Consider the following 21,072-nt stretch of genomic DNA (forward strand, 5'->3'; position numbering starts at 1 on the left):
CTCCCTTCGCCTGGCCTTTAAAACAACGACTATTACGGTTTGGCTCTGAATCAGTGGGTGGGATGGTAAAATACAAGTCTTATGACTCAGATCATTTTTGAACCAGGATATCCTGGAAAAAGGATGGCCTGTATAATCTGGGCAATCTCAAGTAAATAGTCTCATCTACCGGACTTGCATCCATGCTGTGTAATGGCGAATGACGCTAGCAAAGCTAATTGTTCGCCTTTGTACGGGATGTTACTGATTTTGGTTGTGATAACAGATGCTAGTAATGCGCTCAGACTCTTGTCTCAGTTGAAGTAAAGTGCATGCAGCCTTAGAAGTTTAAAAGCATTACACTTTGCTTTGTTCTCTAACCTAAGAGGTAAATTACCACTACAAATGTCTAAAGTAAATTCAAAATCTTCCAACTCTGTATCCCTGATGCGATTTTTTTTTAAATTTTATTTTAATCATTCATTTTATGTACCGGTTAGCCAACTGTAGGACTACTTCTCCATTGAATTATTTATGGTATGAATGTAAAATAAATAGTGAATATTTTATAACCACACATTTACCACCTATCCTCTTGCCCAGCACACACAATCCATTTCTTCAAGGTAAGGGGGGGGGGCGGCACAGACTAACACAGGGGTGCGCAAACGTCTCAGAGACGTCATTTCATCTATAGAGCACCAGCTGAAAGTAGCCGGCGTTGCTCGGGAATTCTAAGAAACCAATCACTCTGGGGTTTCCCAGAAGTAACGCTGGGCAGCCATGCTTCAGTAGTTCATTTGTTGCATTAAGAGAAAACCGCCTTGTAAATCCTTGGAAATTTAGACCGAATGAGAGGGGCAGGTTGAGCCTCCATGCTCTAGTCAAGTGGTTTTCAACCTATGTTGCACATGGCCATGTGGTGTCATGGAACATTGCCACGGGGTCCACCAAAAGATTGGTTATGATGGATTGCTTTCTTTTGAAAGAAAATACCATTTTTCCTGTGATTTTAATTTAACAATAGATTAGAATATAGAGAATTGCCAGTTATAAATAAATATAAAGTCTAATAGTGATGGAAGTTTTTGGTACATAGGTCATGGCGGCCGGTGGGCCAAATGCAGTCTGCGAAGGGCCTTGATGTGGCCCTTGAACTTTCAGCTGTCCAAGCAACCAGTATGCAATCAGCAGTTGCAGAGTGCAATTTTTCGCACTAAAACGCGCCTTGTAAATTTAGGTAATGTAAACATATCTGATGCAGATGCTAAATTTAGAAATATGATTTTCAAGTATTTTGATTGTAAAACTACATTAGAATTAGCGTGTGTGCCCTGACGTAAGCTGTTTTTTGAGCTGTAATGCATTCTTAAATGGTGCAACAGTGTACTATACAGCAGGGCCCCGCTTCTCGGCGATCCGCTTTCGGCGATCCGCTGATACGGCGGCACTGAGAAGGGGGTCGCCATGTTGAATCTGAAATCGCGCATGTGCAGAATGGGCGGGTGCGCACGGCGCGCATGCGCAGACCACAGGTTGCGCGCACAGCACATAGGTCGCACATGCGCGGAATGGCGAAAATGCCGGTTTGCGCATGCGCAGCACTGAAAATCGCCGGATCCGCTTTCCGGCGATTTTCACTATACGGCGGGACTCTGGAACGGAACCCGCAGTATACCCGCCGGGGCCCTCCTGTACTGCATAATGTGTCCAAAAGCAGAGAAAGCAATAATGTGACACAATACAGATTCAAGCTAACTCCTGCACCATCCCACAGAAATATAATACCGATCCGTTAAATCATATAAAGGGGCCTGTGTAATGTTTCATAATAATTTCTGTGTATATAACACAATTTAATTGTGGTATAGAGAACTACAGTATTTCCAAATACAATGAACCATCAGATAATGAACTATCAGGAAAACCAGCTTCCTCCCTAATTTGTAACTGAAACCTGAGCGCTTTATTTGATGTATTATAATGAAAATAAAGGATGTACTGTATTATAAAATGATGTACACATTCTTTTGGCTGTATGACTTTGCTAATTTGTGTGTGAATTGTATGTACGGTATCTGTAAAATGGAGGTTAAAGGTTTTGGTAGGGGCAGTGGTTCTATGAATTAAATTCTTATACTTCACAGCAGGACAAACTAATGGCTCGTCTATCACACAGAATCGGCAAAAGTAGTTTAATCCTCCATTAAATTTGCCATATTTTAATTTTTTTGCCTCTTGGGTAGAACATGTTTAACGTTAAGCCCACAAAACAAACCGATACAAAGCAGATTATCCTTTTTTAAAGTATGATTCTAATAATGCATTTTGTAAGCTGGTCATACCAGGTATTTCTGAAGATGTTTGAATCGAGTAATTCGATCTGAAATACTGGGGTCTTTAAGACACCAGTAAGAGGCTCCCCCAACCAGTCTACGGACTTCAGAAAAGGTTGCCCTCAAACTAAGGTTCAATTGACAAAGCTATTGTGACTGTTCTACATTTGGGCCCATATTTACCAAGCAGTGCTATTCCATAAGGCCCCTTCTGGAGCCAAAGTAGAAGCCCATAGCCCATTTTAAGTGACTGGGCTATTGGGTGTCTCTTGCGCCACAACATCTTTTATGGCACAGCGCCACTTGGTAAATTTGGGCCTTGATGACTGCCTCCATCCATATATTTTGGGATTAGGGTTGCTGATCAATGGAGATCACAAATGGATGTTCATCAAATTGTCTTTGTGTAATGTAGTAGACGAACATGTTTGGTTACTACGTATTGGTCAGCTGGTCTAGTACATTTGACCGTTACCAAAACGCCAGTCCCGCATGTGTCCGCCGTGCAACTGACCCGACAAGCCAGCTCTGCAGCGCCCGACCCCAGCTCCCAACAACTGCATGTTTAAATGTCCTGCGTCAAACCGCTACACTGTCTAGATAGGCTGCTCCGACGCGCCATCGTTAAATGTCCCGCGTGGGACATTTAAAAATGCAGCTGTTGGAGCGGCAGGCTTTGCTTGTTGGGTGCGCACCTGGCGGTCAGGCGCAGGAGTGGACATCACTTGCGAAATTTCCCACGGCGAAGTGTCTGCCGGCGGCGTTTTGGTCGCGGCCAAACGTCTCAATCCGTTGGTCAGCTGAATGAAACGTTTGCAGGAAGAAATGAAGACTGTATGATGTGAATGGAATGAGTTCCATTTTCAAAGCTGTATTACGTTATCAGAGATTTCTAAACAAGTCTGTATGAAGCAGACAGCTGAATTAATGGGCCTTGCATCAACAAGGTTGGAATCCTCCTCTTTTGTTACTTTGTTGAGCTTTGTATGGGCATCCTCTTCCATCCCTTTCTTGGGTTCGGCTGGTCTTCCTTTTGAAAGAGGTGACCACATATAATTGTCATAATAAAAGAATTAAAGCAGCAATCCCTACTAATTTTTTTTTCTTTTTTAATGGAACCAGAGGTCCCACTAAGCTCAACTATGGCACTCCTAGCTGTGGGTACACCCGGGTTGCAGGTAAATGTAACATTTACGTTTTAACTAGTGCTGTCAAAAAATATATAAAAATGTCAGCCAGATTACATTGCGGCTTTCTATTGTCTGCCGGAGCCAAGGCTGACCCGCACCATATTGTTACTCGCCGTTTTAAGGGTTAATTTACTGGCAACCAGGGAGTCCCTAGAAAGAGCTTGAACTCCACGGAACCCCATCAGTCACTAAGGTACCCCCCTCAAAGCTCGAGCAGTGTATAGTGCTGCTTTATACGGAGGAGCATATAACAGAGTGAGGAGTCGGTCTGTCTGAGGCCCGACTGAAAAGAGAACCTTTTATTCCCTTCACTGCCACACAGGCCTGCAACACAACTGCAAACTGATGAGGTGCAATCTGAGTTGTTCTGCCCCTATTAGAGAAATACTCATTCAGTGGCTCATTGTTTTTTCGTTTGGCAGACTATGTGGTTAGAAGGAAATACTTGGCCCGAGTTTTCGAGATTAGGCCTATATTCTTTTATGTGGTTGCTCAGTATATGTAACACTTCCATCACATATTAAATGTAGCCAAGTTTGATTTAATGGTTCCTCTATTAGTGTATTCATGCCAGAAGGTGTAATCTGTTGGCATATACATTTGTATTGTCTCCCCCCCGTTTTTCAATTTCTTTTTTCCTTTCATTCTACAAGTATTACTTGGCTTCGCTCCGTTTGTGTGCAACACTTTTCTTGGTTCACTTGGTTGGAATAAACATATGTAGCATCTTTTTGTATTGTGTCCAAAGACCATGAAGTAATACAGAAACAAAGACAAACTTGAGTGTGCATAATGGGCGGATATGTTTAAAGTTCACCTATTTTTTGTTTGCTCTCTCCCCCTTTTTTTCTTTTTTTTTTTGCCTCCCTATGTATATATTTGCATTTACTCGGAAACTCTTTACCCAGCTCAACAAATGAAAAGCTTTTCCTGAGGCAAAGATCTGTATGCTTTGGATTATTCCCAAACGGCTTTTCGGAAATTCGGTTATAATGATATCTGTCTTTGTCCAGTCACAAACGGTGTAATCTTAAGTAAGCAATCAAACGGCATGAAATGAGGTATATTTTCAAGGGCACACCTCATCGTCATTGTACACCTCACTCTCCACTGAAGACACAGCCAAGTCAAATGAGATCATAGACTTGATCCAAATTCCAAAGCAAACCCGGCAGTAGGATATGACATTGAAGGAGAGAACTTTGTACCAAACAGTGCAGGACACCCCACATCTTATTTAGGCTCTACTGCATTTTTTTTACATTTTTCCCCAGATGCCAGAATTGTTGTGTAAATTACTACAGGCACAAGCGATGCTGGTGATGGGCATACACAGGATGACACAATATTTCTTGGTGACTTAGATTGTGAGTTTAGAAAAAAAAGATTTCATGGCTGAGCGAGTGGTGAGATGACAACTTTGCACCCTTGTAAAATGGGTGTCTTGATGACAGGTGTGTAAAGCGAGAAAGAGATCCAATAAACTGAGTAGATCTGATGTCTTTACATTGCAGCTGTTCGTTCAGATTGAGGGACACATCTGGGTCATTGTGGTTTTTTTTTGTTGTCCGATGGAAAATAAAAAGCATTTTAAATAAGATCGTTGTTTGTCGATCTGGTCGTGATCCTTTATGTATGCCCTTTAGTGTTTGTAGAAGAAATGGCAGGTGTTGGAAAACACAAATGAACATCGAAGGGCCATTACTTCGTCTATTTTCCATTCTTTGGGCTGTTGTGCATAATTAGGGTGTCTGTAAAATTGCATATTTTTAGTTTAATAATCTAGTCTCAGGATTACATTTACATTTTTTTTTTAATTAGACTTTCCAAATATACACGAAATTGGATTTGAGATGACTGATAAAAAGGTAAGCAGACAAATATTGCCTCACAAGGCAGTCATTACTGTATTAAAACAGATGATTACAATTCTCTTCATCCTTTAGATGTAATCCTATCTTTTTGTTTTAAAAGCTGTAGTGAGAACGGCTAAGCCAGTTTTTGAATAGTGGTCAGAAACAGACACCCCTAGTAGCAGTTTGTCCTGCCCAGTATCGAGGAACAGAAATGGCAAATCAAGCTACCAAAAGGCCTTGTGGGGGGGGGGGGGTAGGAGGTACCTTTGCTCTAATATGTTAGCCTATTTCTGCTCTTGCCGGTAAATATCTTGGCTGCTCGGGTTAAGGGTTCGTATAAAAAAGTGGCCAATGAAGACTTTTTCTCAGGTGCGTGTGTACGGCTACTACTTGCCCTAAAGTCTAAACTAGATGTAGAAAAAAAACCCATCACCAAAAATATGGACCAAGAATAAATGCAGGAGAAAAAAAACATATATATAAAAAATAAAAATCCCCCAGTTGTGTGGCAAAAAGTTCAGCTGTACTGCAACATAAATAGTGATTAAGGAAAACCCCAAATAAGCCGGAAGAAGGACTACCTACAGTACGTCCAGTTGCTCCGGCCTGGGTGAGCGTCCCATTGACATTGCTATGTTGATACATAACTTTTCTCTGGATGTGGACAAGTATTGAAGTATATTTCTTCTGCGAGATGTTTTGAATTGCTGGATATTGATCGGTTCTATTTTTTTTTTTTGTAATAACAAAATACATCTACAGCAGAGTGATATATAGATATATTGTGACAGACGGCTACCTTAGGGGCTCCGCCGTCTGTCCGGGCATCCTAGAACACGGTGGGGTGAGTAGTTAGAGGAGACATACCACAGGGTTGACTTTACCAGGCTTATGTCTGCTTTATTCAGTCCCAGGGACTGTAACACGTTGAAGAAAATACAAACAAAATCCATGCTCAACTGACATGGGTGGAGTGGCTTAACACCTGCTTCCAACAAAATAAAGTAAGACTTAAAAATAAACATATGATGAGGACAATTTACCACTTTACTTTCCATGTTTTTCACTGTATTATTGGCCCATAGTTTTTGTGATGGATTTTTTTCAATATATTCAAAAAAAATTCTTTAACTTCTAGGCAAGAAATGGCTGTACACATAAACAAACATATATATATATTTTTAAAATAAAATGTAATCACTTTAGTGCTTCATTCCCCTGCTGGAAAATATTTGATTTTATTTGCCCATGATTAGGAGGAGGGACAGGCACCTTACTTCAAATGTGATGTGAAATTGTATTTGCTAAAGTGGAGAGTGCTGCATCCCGTGTGTGTGTGTGTGTGTGTGTGTGTGTATGTGTATTAAATAAAACATATGTCGTTCTGTACTTTTGTTTAATTGATTTCACCATGTTACAAGTAAAATGTGTAGTTTGGTAAAATGCCTCTGGCTTCATTAATTTTCTTTTGACAGTATTCTTAAAACTTGTGTCTTATTCTTTAAAACAAGCTGTAACATTTCCCTATGACCATTAAATTGTCAAAAACAAAAATGTGTATTTTTACATCTGTTATATTGAATGTTACTTTCTTGTGCGGATGTAGCCGAGTTGAAGGGTGCCAGATATTTCCTATTTGCTCTCCCTGTTTTGCAGTGGATGTGTTGGCCTTTCAGCCCGCAAACAGCTTAAACATTGATCTTCATTGTCACAATTTTTTGTGTGGCTTTTTTTGCTTTGGGCACAATTTACAATGCCGGACTTATTACTGTATGATCCCATCACATGAAAACATAAACCTCAGCATTCACTCTGTGTCATAGTAACACACAAGTCTTTGTGCCTGCAATAATATTACCCTTTGTACAATCCGGCTTTCTTCCTTCTCAACAGTTGCACTTTGATCACCTAAAACAATAATTTGCTTTGTGGTTGCTAAACATCTGCGTATGTCGGTGTGAAGCATCGCTGCTCTCTCCCCGCTCTGCGTATGTCGCTGTGAAGCATCGCTGCTCTCTCCCCGCTCTGTGTATGTCGCTGTGAAGCATCACTGCTCTCTTCCCGCTCTGCGTATGTCGCTGTGAAGCATCACTGCTCTCTTCCCCGCTCTGTGTATGTCGCTGTGAAGCATCGCTGCTCTCTCCCCGCTCTGCGTATGTCGCTGTGAAGCATCGCTACTCTCTTCCCCGCTCTGCGTATGTCGCTGTGAAGCATCGCTGCTCTCTCCCCGCTCTGCGTATGTCGCTGTGAAGCATCGCTGCTCTCTCCCCGCTCTGCGTATGGTCGCTGTGAAGCATCGCTGCTCTCTCCCCGCTCTGCGTATGTCGCTGTAAAGCATCGCTGCTCTCTCCCCGCTCTGCGTATGTCGCTGTGAAGCATCGCTGCTCTCTCCCCGCTCTGCGTATGTCGCTGTGAAGCATCGCTGCTCTCTCCCCGCTCTGCGTATGTCGCTGTGAAGCTTCGCTGCTCTCTCCCAGCTCTGCGTATGTCGCTGTGAAGCATCGCTGCTCTCTCCCCGCTCTGCGTATGTCGCTGTGAAGCATCGCTGCTCTCTCCCCGCTTCGAAGTATGGTGTTTGTCAAGTTGCAAGCAGTGGGTTAGATTTGGATTGTCCCACTAATCCAGGGGTGGCCAACTCCAGTCCTCAAGGGACACCAACAGATCAAGTTTTCTGGAAATCCCTGCTTCGCCACAGGTGACTCAGATGAAAACTGAGCCACTGTTTGAGCCATCTGTGCTGAAGCAGGGATTTCCTGAAACTCTTACTTGTTGGTGGCCCTTGAGGACTGGAGTGGGCTACCTTTGCACTAGCCCAAAGAGGGAGGACCATGCTGCTGGCTAGCAGTGTCGCTGGTGGTCTGGGATTCTGTGTGGATGCAAAAGGCAAGCGGAACTGCAACATTAATTTCCTCATCAGACCTTCTTGTGCTCAGTTGAACAACTGTTCCTAGTGCCTTTTGTCTTATTATTAGATTGTGCATTGATCCATCCTATTCCCTTTACTGCTTACTCTCCAATTGTTCTCGGAGGCCTCATCGAGTTACCTTGTCCACATAGCTAGTTGTGTGTAAGATAAGCAAACCGTAACTGGCCAGTGGGGAAAACAAACTAAATTGCTGCACCTAATGTGTGTTTCTCATGCATGTAGTAGGAAAGGGGCATGGGACACGTCCGAGATTGCACTGCGAGTGCTTTTTTCGGACAAAGTGAAATAGTTGAAATTGGCAGACATAACCGCAATGCCAAGGATACACAGTGTTCTAATTTAGGGATAATAGTTAACATCTTCAGTTCAACACAAGTCACTATCTTCTGATAATCATATCTCTTCCCATCCAAAGCAATTTGATAGTGATGTTTTAAGCTGGGGATGAGGAAAAAAAGAACTATATTAATATATATATTAAAAACAAAACAAAATATATATATTTTATCAGTTTGAGTGGAATTGGGCCTTCATTCCCAGACCTCCTTCCTCGAGGACAGTCCATAGATCATGTTTTAGTGATTTTCTACAGTGCATATAATGTATGAAAATAATTTAGTTCTATGGCTGGAACTTGGCCACTTAAGTCAATACAATAAGGTAGAATGTTCATTAAAATAATATGCACACACAATGAATCCCAGTGTAAATATTAATGAGCATTCTGACCCATTTTACACATGTTAAAAAGATGTTAAGTAATTTTGGGGGGAAACGAATCATAACTATCGAAACCACTGTGACGTAAAAGAGCAAGTTACCACAGACCGTGTCATCAGTCCTGCTGATAAGGAAGGGAACGTCATGTGCCAAGTTGGGAAATAGAGTTGGGAAAGCTTGAAAATGTTAAAGGTTCAGTCCACTGTGTTGTGTGCAAATAGCTTTTTCATTCCAGTCACACTTTCCGTGGTGACCTTTTCAAGTTGTACTGTATTTTCTTTTTGAGAAATATTAATGTAACGTCGTATTCTGGGCATTGGTAGAAATGGGCCTCTCGTGTGATTTTTCCATTGCAGACCTGATGAACTGAAGCAGCCTTTGCTGACTTTCTTGTTGTTGAGTTTGACAACGGACGTCGGCAAGTCACTTTATCTCCCTGTGCCTCAGGCACCAAACACATTGTAAGCTTCAAAGGGCAGGGACCTGTGTCTGTAAAATGTCTCTCTAAAGCGCTACGTAAAACTAGCAGCGCTATACAAGAACATGCTATTATTATTATGAAGAGGGGGCACAATTAAATCCTTTTTATCATATGAAAATATTGTTGGTATGAACTATATTTATTTAGCACATTCACCTGATGTATGTTTATCCTGGTTCACTGTAGGAGTTTCATTACCATAATTTAGTCACACTCTTAGAGACCTAATTGCCCATTAATGAGTAGTAAGCTTCATATTTGTAATAACAAATCTGAGCATGGATTAAAGGAGTGCAGTTGTTACTTATTGATCCTCTCTTATGCTTAACAGGCTACATTACAATAATAAAGCGTTTGCGGGCGTCCTGATGAGAATCACAGCAGGGCAGTTGCTAATAGTCAAATATAATCCTTCTGCACACCTTACTTCATAAAACATCTTTATGTAGGGTGACCATATTTGTCCCAGGAAAAAACAGGTCAAATGTTGCACATATGTGAATGGCGAGCGCTGACCGGGCATGTGTGGCCAGCGCCGATAAAACCCGAGACAGTGGCCCAAAAGGTCGGGATCTGAGACATACCGCTAAAAAACCGGGACGTCTGGTCACCCTATTGCAGCGGTGCGCAAAGTGGGGGCTGGGCGTGAGACTCGCTGCGGGGGGTATCGGGGTTTACAGAGGCCTCACGCGCGCTTCCCGAAGGCATTTTAAATAATGCCGGGGGAGCTGCGGGGCCTCAGTAAACCTTACTTACCTTGAGTCACACGCTCCTGGCGACGCAGCGTCATTTGATGTCACGTTGCCATGACAATGTAACGCCAGGACGTCTGAATCAAGGTAAGAGTGGGGCGCGCGAGGAGAGGGAAAAAGACAGCAGGGGGCGCAGGGGAGAAAGATTGCGCTCCCCTGCCCTGTTATGGTACCTTTACCACTATTGTAAAATGACTGCCCTTTGACATCACCTACTATTAATATTAAGAGGTGCTTCACATAAAGGTATAAATATCAAGAGAAATTGCAGGACAGGGGAAGGGATCCTAGATATGAGAGGAGTAGCTCAGTGAGTAAAGACACTGGCTCTAGCACTGAGTTTGAAGCAAGTCACTTTATCTCCCTGTGCCCCAGGCACCAAAAACATAGATTGTAAGCTCCACGGCGCAAGGTCTGTCTGCAAAATGTCTCTGTAAAGCGCTACTTAAAACTAGCAGCGCTATACAAGAACATGCTATTATTATGATTATATTGTATACTTTGTGGGCACACAGTAAATGGGTATCTAGGGTCCCTTACCCTGTGCTGACATTTCACCCTTTACTTTACCTCACTTCACCCCTATACATTTCTTGTTTCTGCTTGTACAGTAGATTTATATTTAGTTTATTGTGTGGGACTTAAAAGAAGGATCTTTGTGTGGCCCTGAGAGCTTGCACTCTTTTTAACCACGAGTTGGCTATTGAAGTTATCAATTCTACCTTACTGTGTGTAGACTAAAAACACTCCTTCAAAATTTATAATTGATTAAGTGACAAATTTCAGTTTGGAGTGACTAATACAACAGATCAATCTTTAGCGTATTAACCTTCACTAGAGACCTTTCGGTGACATGGAAATATTTGACCTAAGGGGTGAACTATGTATGTAATATTGTGATCTCCGTGCAAGATTATGTATCCTGATCTTATGACTGTCTGTGTTGGAGGCGTCTCTAAGAATCTGCACATCCTGTTGACCCTTGGTATCCTGACTATAACTCGCTCTCTTGCGAGAATGCGGCCTAATACAATATGACTTGTGCCAACTAATATATGGGCTCGGAGTTGGGTAGCGCCCCAACAAGCTTGACAGGAGTGTCACCCCTTTCATCCCGAGGATTCGCACTCACCTCTGAGCCCCCCCATATCTCTGGGGTCTAGTGACTTTCTTGGTAAGAGCAACACTAGGCACACGTCTGTGTAACAGTCAGGTTTATTGCATATTGAATTATCTGCCAGGAAGCACCAACGTTTCAGCTTTCATTGGGCCTTCATTAGTGCTGGCAACAAGGCTTTACAAGTAGAGTTTCCACTTGCCTCCCTTTAAATACACAGGCATTGCAGCTTTCTACAGGCCAGCAAAACCCATGAGTTTAAGCAGCTATTTTAAGTTCTCAAGTAGTGGGAGCAAAAATATCAGCAACTAAACCGGTCGGTATCTAAAAACCCCGGGGGCCAACGAGGCTAATAAGTCTGATTCAGATCAGAGTATGTAGTATTGCAACTTTAGCCTCATTGCTGCTGTAATGGCCATCAAGAAGTTTCCATGGTTTTCCGGCATGTCAGGAAGATCTTTACAACCAAACGCTTAATGTTATCAATATGATTTATTTCTGTGTTAATCTGTCCAGATCTGCCGATCCTAACAGAGCTGCGGTTTGTGTCTTGTGCAGGTGGAATGCAGGATTACAATTATGTATGGGGGAACTGCTTTGAGGTGACCTTCGAGTTGTCCTGCTGCAAATACCCACCTGCTTCTGAACTTGCTAACGAGTGGGAGAACAACCGAGAGTCCCTGATCAAGTTCATGGAAATGGTAACCACTTCATATATAAAGAATGGTGTAGCTCATTGTTTTGTCACTTGTTATCTTGCCATGTAAGCATGTCATTGTGAGTTCCTATTTCTTGCACAAAGTGAAATACACCGCTCGCCTAATAGTATCCGAATGTAAGTGGAACATACATAAAATATAAGGTGCATAAGGAGTAATAACCAATTTGCACAGAATCGATCCGAAGCATCAAAAGTACCCCAATTATTGCACTCAATATATCATATGATAGGACTATAGTAGTCCTACAGATAGTGTCTGATTGGCGATAATAGATCAAAGTGGACCAGCTATTTCAATAAAACAAAAAAATAAAACTTTAATACATCCAAAATATATAATATACACCATCAAATGAAGTATTTACAATAGAAAATGTATAAAATTCCTCTGTCATCGACACAAGGTCATTCAGTTGTTGTATCCATAATCCAAAACGGTAAATATAATATATAGCATTGTATATGCATATAAATGGATTTATGGAGAGCTGAATGAGATAGTAGGACGATACGTCATTTGATTGTGTATATTATATATTTTGGATGTATTAAAGTTTTTTGTTGATTTTTTTTTTGGTTTTATTTAAATAACTGGTCCACTTTGGCAATAATATATCAATCAGACACTATCTGAAGGACTACTATAGTCCTAACTATCATTATATAATAGGATATATTGAGTGCAATAATTGGGGTACTTTTGATCCTTCGGATCGATTTTGTGCGAGTTCCTTTTTCTACCAGAAGCCCCAGAGGCACATTGCATTGTATGCAGTTGTGATTGGACTAATATTCTTTATTAATGAACTATTTGTTTTTGTCAGAGGCTTGTGTATAAATAACATTCTGTGTACAATTTGATTCTGCCTGTAAAAATGAATATTGCATTAGGAGGGCTTTCTTTTCAACGTCTCTTTCTTTGGCAGTAAAGAAAATTAAGCTCCTCTCTCCTCTGTGCTGGGCTGAGACTGGAGAGGCGTTTGCAGCCTCTATAACCCCAGGCAGGAGGGCTTGTGCCTGCTAAGTAACCAGCAGTATCTTTCCCCTAGGGCTGCGACACCCATGGCAAAGGGTTGTAGCACCCCCAGCACTCTGGCTGAGAAGCACTGTTAAACATAAATGTTTTTCAGCCTGGGTGGGGGGGGGGGGGTGCCATAACCCTTTTGCCAAGGGTGTCGCAGCCCTAGGTGAAAGATACTGCTGTTTGCTGGGCGGGCACAAGCACTTCTCCTGTCTCAGTCCAGCACAGAGGAGAGAGGAGCTTAATCTACTGACAGCCCAGGGTACGTCAGCTGAGCAGCTGACGTGGGAGGAAAGAGATAGTGATGGATCTGTGGGAATGTGACAGCTTTGAGTGTGGGGATATGGGGGGTGATGGCGTTTTGTGGAGTGGTGGAAGGTATGTGGTGCAGGTAAGAGAAAGGGGGGGTGAGTGCTGTGTGTAAAGGGGTTAACGTGGTGTGCGTGAGTAACAGGGTGGGTGAGGGTGAAATGTGGAGTGTATAAGAGGAGGGTAGGACTTTATGCGTGGAAACGAGTAAGGGATGTGTGAGCTAGAGAACGGGTGCCTTGAGATTTTACAAATCTTACGCGGAACCACTGATTTAACACTTTCACTGCAGCCATAATTGACTACTTTGCTGACGTGCACTGAAATTCTGACAAGCTTCAACTTTTTTCTTTCCATGCTATGGCTCAGCAGCATATACGTGTCATAGATGAGCAGGTCAATGTAACTAGACACCAGGCGTGCCAAACAACATTTTAAATGAAAAGTATTTTATTATTACCAAAGTGTACCCAAAAAAAACCTGCCTTTTGGAATAACTGGGAATCGAGCAAAAGGTTCATACTTCTGAAATGAATCACAACTACTTCTGAATCAATTAAATGAATGTGTTCTACAGACAGTTGCTTATACTAGTACATTCTTATCCTTGAGCAAATACCTATTAAGTATGAAACAAAAGGAAGTTGTGACATCACTTTGTAAACCTTAAAAATAAACAAAGTAAAGGAAGGGACTGGTTTCCTGTGTTTAGTACTTTACTGGATTGGGTAAAATAGCTTTTCAACTTCACAACCCACTATCCATAATAAGGGCACTGTGGCTACATGCTTCCCAGGAGTTCTCAACTCCAGTCCTCAAGGGCCACTAACAGGTCAGGTTTCAGGAGACTGCCCCACCTGTGCTGAAGCAGGGATTTCCTTAAAACCTGACCTGTTAGTGGCCCTTGAGGACTGGAGTTGAGTACCAGTGGGGTCTAGATCAGCGGTGCGTAAACTGGGGGGCGCGAGACTGACTGCGGCGGGCGCGGGGCACCTGAGCGCTTCCCGAAGGCCCTTAAATTAAGTGCCGGGGGAGCGGCAAAGGCCTCTGTAAACCTTAATTACCTTGGCTCCGGCGGCTTCTTAAATGCGTCGCCATGGCAACGTGACATGATGCTGGAGCTAAGGTAAGGGGGGACGCAGAGAGGGGAAGTGCCGGCAGGGGGGCAGGGAAAAAAGATTGCGCTCCCCTGGTCTATAACTTTACAGAGCTGCACACCCAAAAATCATATTCTTTAATCGGGAATTCTAAATGTAGATGTATATATTAGATTGTAAAAACAAAAACAAAAACAACCCAAAGCATTTGGTAAACGTGGAAAAGATAACATTAAACATTTATTAAAACGTGTGATTCTCCAATTTTTTTTAATTAAAAAAATACGTCTTTAAATGTGTCAAACTTCCCCGTCTGTTTATTGTTTCCAGTAGATGGTGAAGCACCTAACTGATTAAAAGCCAGTTTTTCCTAGTGGATTATACATGTGTGAATATATCTATTTACTGATGCCACCAGTAATGTTTTGGCAATGTGCCAGCAGCCACCATGCACCTTTAAGAATTGTTAACTTCATTTTCCTGTAACATTTCCAGTGGGCACTATACACAGTAGGAAAATATATTCATATACAAATGTACCCATGTTTTTCTCTCCACTCCCTTCACTGACTAAACTGGGACCTGTTTAAGGTGCCACAAATATGCCACTGTGTCTCAGATGCCCACAGTGGATGAAAGTGCTGTAAACCTTCTGGGGGATAAGAAAATGTTTTGTTTTCCTATTTAACTCTGATCACACAATCTCAATAGTAGATATGTTTTCAGGTAAATATGGATACTAAATAAATATTTGCATGATGTGTTAATATGGCCACCGTTCTAAAGAACAACTTCTTCTTCTTAAATCCCCCCTGCTCACTACATGTGTAAACAGTTACAATGATATACAACGTTCTTTCCTCAGGGAGACCTGAAGTCCTAACTAGCCTCTTCTGAAACCGGTTTGTTCTGTGTGATATTCCATAATATTTGTTGTACTGTTTTGGTTCTAAGATGTTAAAAAAAAAATAGCTAGTCATGTTCAAAGTATGCAGCACTGTATAATGTATTATGTTAGAGAACGGAGGCTGCTTTTACTGTATTACAAGTCCAATACGTCTTCCATGTCAAATGAAATAGAACAACAGGACACAAAACAGATACAAAATCGCAGACTCATCAAGCTTGGTAAAGGGGCCCAAAGTACACAGAGCACCTGCCTGGGTGTTATGCCTGCGATCCCTGACTAGCTGCAGTTACCTGCTCCAGGATTACTGCTGTTCACTGTTAAACTGGACGTCACACCCTTGTTGTATGTGAGGGAGCGTTAATTAGTCTTCTGAAGATCCGGGTTTAGAAGCTAATGGAGAAATGCATTAGTTTGACTTACCAGACATTATAAGTAGGAATACCGGTTTTCAGTGTTTATTTTATTTCTTTAAATCAATGTTTATCAGTGATTAATGATAAAACGGAGTCACCTTTGCATCAGTGCGTTACTGGATGTATATTCATTGCGTCTGTCCCCCGTTTCTAGGTCCACATAGGGGCAAAGGGCTTTGTCCGAGACGCGGTCACCTTGAAGGGACTGGAGAATGCCACCATCTCAGTGGCGGGGATTGATCATAACATCACAACTGGCAAACTTGGGAGCTTCCACAGATTGCTAGCTCCCGGGATGTACAACATCACGGCTTCAGTAACAGGGTGAGCAACATAACATACGGGGTCACAACTAGATGGCACATGAATGCTAAACTGATTCCTAAGTTGTAGTGACATAGGCACTGCATAGAAAAAACACAACCATTAACTTAGCGCTCCCACAATAATTGTTCTGCAAATGGAAACAGAGCGAGGGTGGGTTTGATGGATAAATATGTAAAAAATAAACTAAAGCTATTTTGTAGTTGTGCTGGTTGCAATAAAATACGAGCACTTAAAAGTATACAGGCATACCCCACATTAACGTACGCAATGGGACCGGAGCATGTATGTAAAGCGAAAATGTACTTAAAGTGAAGCACTAACTTTTTCCCACTTATTGATGCATGTACTGTACTGCAATCATCATATACGTGCATAACTGATGTAAATAAGGCATTTGTAACAGGCTCTATAGTCTCCCCACTTGCGCACAGCTTTGGTACAGGTAGGGAGCCGGTATTGCTGTTCAGGATGTGCTGACTGGCGCATGCGTGAGCTGCCGTTTGCCTATTGAGCGAGATGTACTTACTCGCGAGTGTACTTAAAGTGAGTGTACTTAAACCGGGGTATGCCTGTACCGCGTTTTCTTCTAGTTTTTACATGGAAAAGGAAATAGGTAGTATGATAACTTATATTGGACCAACACAAGTTAAGTGTAATAGCTTGTGAACCTCAAAGGGTTATTCAGGTAGCTGAAGATGCCTGAAGAGAAACCCTGTGATGTTCGAAAGCTTGTATACTGACTCTTATTGGCCAAACAAAAATGATCATACTACCTAATCCGTTTTGTTGTCTTTCAGGTTTAGTATTTCTTCAACAGGTTAATATTTGTTAAACCGCTGTAAAAAAAACAAAAAAACCACAATGTATGTATGCACAAGGTCTATCTTCAGAAATCATGGCATCATAGAATACTGTTGAATAAAGGCATATTCTGATATGTTAGATGCAAGATTAGGGGATCTATTTCCTTGAAATTTTAAACCACGGAAGATATTTCGCAATAAAATGCGTAATCATGCTTATCAATGACAAGCAAATCTGTGGTTACTAGAACCATACAGCGTCTGATACTGTGACTTAATAGTTTGGCACAGGGTTGCATAGGGATAGCAGCCATCTTTAATACTCCAAACATTTATTCATATATGTCTCTAGGAGGGGAAATTATTGTCTGTACATATATTTTTCCCCAGGTACCTGCCACAAGCTATAGTTGACGTTGAAGTGAAAGAAGGCCCAGCAACTTTGCTTGATTTCCCACTTAAGCCTACAGTATCAATACCAGTGTCTCCCAATACACCGGAAACCACTTCTGACCCAATATCTGTGACGGGTGCATCATTCACAGTGAAAACAGAAACGACCTCGCCTCCTCGGCAACCTATCCAGCCTCAAGACTTCCGGCATCACCACTACCCTGATATGGAGATCTTCCTGCGGAGGTACAACAATGAGTACCCAAACATCACACATCTGTACTCAGTGGGCAAGTCAGTGGATTTGAGGGAGCTTTATGTGATGGAGATATCCGACAACCCCGGCATACATGAACCAGGTAACCGGTCTTGGTGCATAATCTGTGTGCTGCCAGAATCCTGCTGGAAGATTGCAGACACCAGCGCTGAGATAATTCCATAGTCTCAGGGTAACTAGTGATTGTTGTTTTTAACTGGTGCTAGTTTTCCCATAATAACACTTTCACCATTAAGAGGCTCTATTCGGGAAGATCAGGATCAAGTTCAGATCCTGAAATCACCTGTTTTAATTGTCCCCAACCTGAAGACCTGTATAACAAGCAGCTCTGGGAAACGCACCATAGCAATAAGTCTGCCTATAATATTTTGCCAATAACATCACCGTTGAGATACTGTATAATAGATGTTTAGAGATTTTTAGCTTTAAACACCACCCAGGTTACTTCTTCAGACCTATGTCACTAGAGAAGAGGAAGTTCATTTTTATGTACTATATATTCAGCCAACTTGTGGCTACTTATATTGTAAATAAACTTGAGGGTTTTGCAGAAATACATTTTTTGCTGGTTATTATTAGAATTGGTGATCTTTTGTTTCCAGGTGAGCCAGAGTTCAAGTATATTGGGAATATGCACGGCAATGAGGTGGTGGGGCGGGAGCTTCTCCTGAACCTCATTGAGTACCTCTGCAAGAATTACGGGACTGACCCAGAGGTCACACATCTGGTCCAAAACACCCGGATCCACATCATGCCCTCTATGAACCCTGATGGATATGAGAAATCACAAGAAGGTAACACAACAGCACATGTGACTATAATTCTCTCTGAATATTTGTTCTCTGCTGCCAGTCCTGCTTGAGTTTTGCTGCTTGAGCAGGACGAGTTCCTTCTGGTCTGGAGCTTCCGCGAAACCGCCATAAAGACGTTAAAATTGCATGCGGGAACATTTTAATCGTGCTGAAATGCCATCTCAATGGGGTGAGGTTGGGGGGGGGGGGGGTGTGGTGAAATGAGGTATACCAGTTGCTTGAGGTTCGATTTTCTGTTTTCTTATTCTGAGACTTGTTTTCCTACAATTGTCCTGTTCGGGACACTTCTACTTAATGTAAATTTGACCATAAAAAAAAAAGTTAATTTCAGGGCTTTTAATAAATACGTACCTTTTAACCCCGTGGCTGCTAAAAGGGTTTGCCTTTGTGAAAGAGCTCCAAAGATAATGTCATCCTCAGAGCCATAGTTTTACGTCTGTGCTTGACAAGATAAAATGAGTCTTTCACGGAGAGAATAATGTTTTGCAATTTCCATTGAATTAGTGTTCTCTGGTTACAGTAGGAGTACAGACTAACTTTGTTCACTGATCATCTTCTGTGCAGGGGACCGTGATGGTGTAGTCGGCAGGAACAACAGCAACAATTATGACCTGAACCGTAACTTCCCAGACCAGTTCTTCCAGATCACGGACCCTCCGCAACTCGAGACCTTGGCGATAATGAAATGGCTAAGAACCTATCCCTTTGTGCTCTCTGCAAATCTTCATGGAGGTATGCTGTGCAATATTGTTCCTTCAGTCAGTGACCTTATTTCTATACATTCACGTTCAACTGCATTAATAGATCTCGTGATCACAATTGGGGTCAGAACCCAAACTGCAGCATAGTAGCATATTTTTGTTTCTAATCAAAGTCTCTGTAAGTGACATGTCTGCCACCTTCTTGTATAAAGGTCCTTTGCAGTGGTGAAGAAAAGCTATAAAGCAGGGGTGGCCAATGTCGAGCACTGAGCCACTGATTGAGCCACTTGTGCTGAAGCAGGGATATTCTGAAAACCTGACCTGTTAGTGGCGCTTGAACTGGCGTTGGCCATCCCTGCTATGAAGCCTCAACATGGTGTTTTTTTGTTTGTTTTTTAAACCCTTTTGATTACCTTACTTGCACACGTGGAAGTGGAAGAGTTACAAGCCGCACATTAACGTGTTCAGTATACAAGACTTGGGACTGAAGATTAACATTCCAATATCTATGCCAAAGAAAATAAACAGTCGGCGACGACAGCCTTCAGTTCTGTTTTATTTTCTAACACATTGTTTTTTTGTTACTATATTTTGTGCACGGACAGGGAAAAAAATAGAAGCATAAGATTTACAGTATAATCGAAATCAAACCCATGGATGTGTATACGTGTAATGCTGAGTATTGTCCACTTTTCTTCATCAAAATTAAGATGTTGCGCAGAAAATTACATGACATAAAATACCCATTGCGAATGGAATATCTTTCCTCGCCTGGGTAAAATATGGTGACCTGTTTTTAAGGACATGGTTTCTGCGCTTGCTCAGTCACACTCACAAACATGTTTGTGGGTTTGGAGCCGTGTATGGATTACAAGCTCAAATCTGTTGTAAGGGGCGCATTGGAAGGAGGAAAGCTGTTGCGTTTGCATAGTGGGAAAGCTAATTCGTGTATTCCTCTGCTTCTGGGCGGTCGAGCCAATGGTTCATTGTGAAACCATTAAAATAAAGGCGAAGCGGAATAAAAAAAAAACAGAGCCAGTTTTGCAAGCTGTTAGATGGGTGTTTCTGATACCCTGCTTTAATGGCTCAACGTTTAAGATTAGCTGTGCTTAAGCCTTTACCATCGTGCTTCCCTGTGACATCCTCGACAAAGTCCGTGTGTTCTATTTTTAGACATATTAATGTGTAGAGGTTTTTTTTTTTATATATATTGAAATTTTTTTATTGCGTTTTCCATAACAAAACATATTACAATTCAACAAGACCACAAAATACCAGTATACAGTGATTACAATATTCCTTTATATTTAACAGTGCGCTAAACCCGTAAATAATATATTACAATTACATATACTTTAGACAATGACAAACAAAAAATGAAATAAAATTAAATTGGGGTCAGTTCTATCCGCATTGCATCATTTCCCTCTGTACCTTTTCCTCCCTTACAAACCGTTCCTTTAGTTGTTTTTGTGCTTTAGGTCCTAACCTTTTCTAGGGATAACAGACATTAGATATTTTATTCTTTTCCCCCCTCATCACCTTCTGTGCCTCTCTCGTACCAGACTTCTTAGTAAATACCACGAAGTTTGGTCAAACGCGTATCACAACCTCTTTGTCCCTGTCTGGTAAAATTTCAATAAAGGGATCCCAGTTTTTTGAATAGTGTTTCCGTTTTTAGCTCTTTATTGGTTTTGGCTTCCATTTTATCTAACATGAATAATTGTGTTAACTATTTGTTTAGCATCTCCATGTTAGGGGGTATATCTTTATCCATTGTAACATTATGGTTTTTCTGGCTGCCAATAATGTAATTTCTACGAATTTAGGTATTCTCATTCGTTATTCATGATCTTCCATTCTTCCAAGTTGCCAAATATCAAAGAAACTGGTTCTTTAACCGCAGTTATTTTAACATTCTGCTGTGTATA

General features: G+C 41.6%; 1 protein-coding gene across 1 annotated transcript in view; it reads left to right on the forward strand.

Annotated features, from left to right (window-relative positions):
- Positions 1-21,072, forward strand: part of CPD (carboxypeptidase D) — a 65,172-nt gene that overhangs the window by 13,501 nt on the left and 30,599 nt on the right. Inside the window, exons 3-7 of the mRNA XM_075594248.1 lie at positions 11,916-12,058; positions 15,983-16,152; positions 17,349-17,710; positions 18,231-18,422; positions 19,005-19,172. Coding sequence (XP_075450363.1) covers positions 11,916-12,058; positions 15,983-16,152; positions 17,349-17,710; positions 18,231-18,422; positions 19,005-19,172 — 1,035 coding nt within the window. The remainder of the gene's footprint in view (positions 1-11,915; positions 12,059-15,982; positions 16,153-17,348; positions 17,711-18,230; positions 18,423-19,004; positions 19,173-21,072) is intronic.

This window comes from Ascaphus truei, chromosome 3 (assembly GCF_040206685.1).
Source record: "Ascaphus truei isolate aAscTru1 chromosome 3, aAscTru1.hap1, whole genome shotgun sequence".
Lineage (NCBI taxonomy): Eukaryota > Metazoa > Chordata > Amphibia > Anura > Ascaphidae > Ascaphus > Ascaphus truei.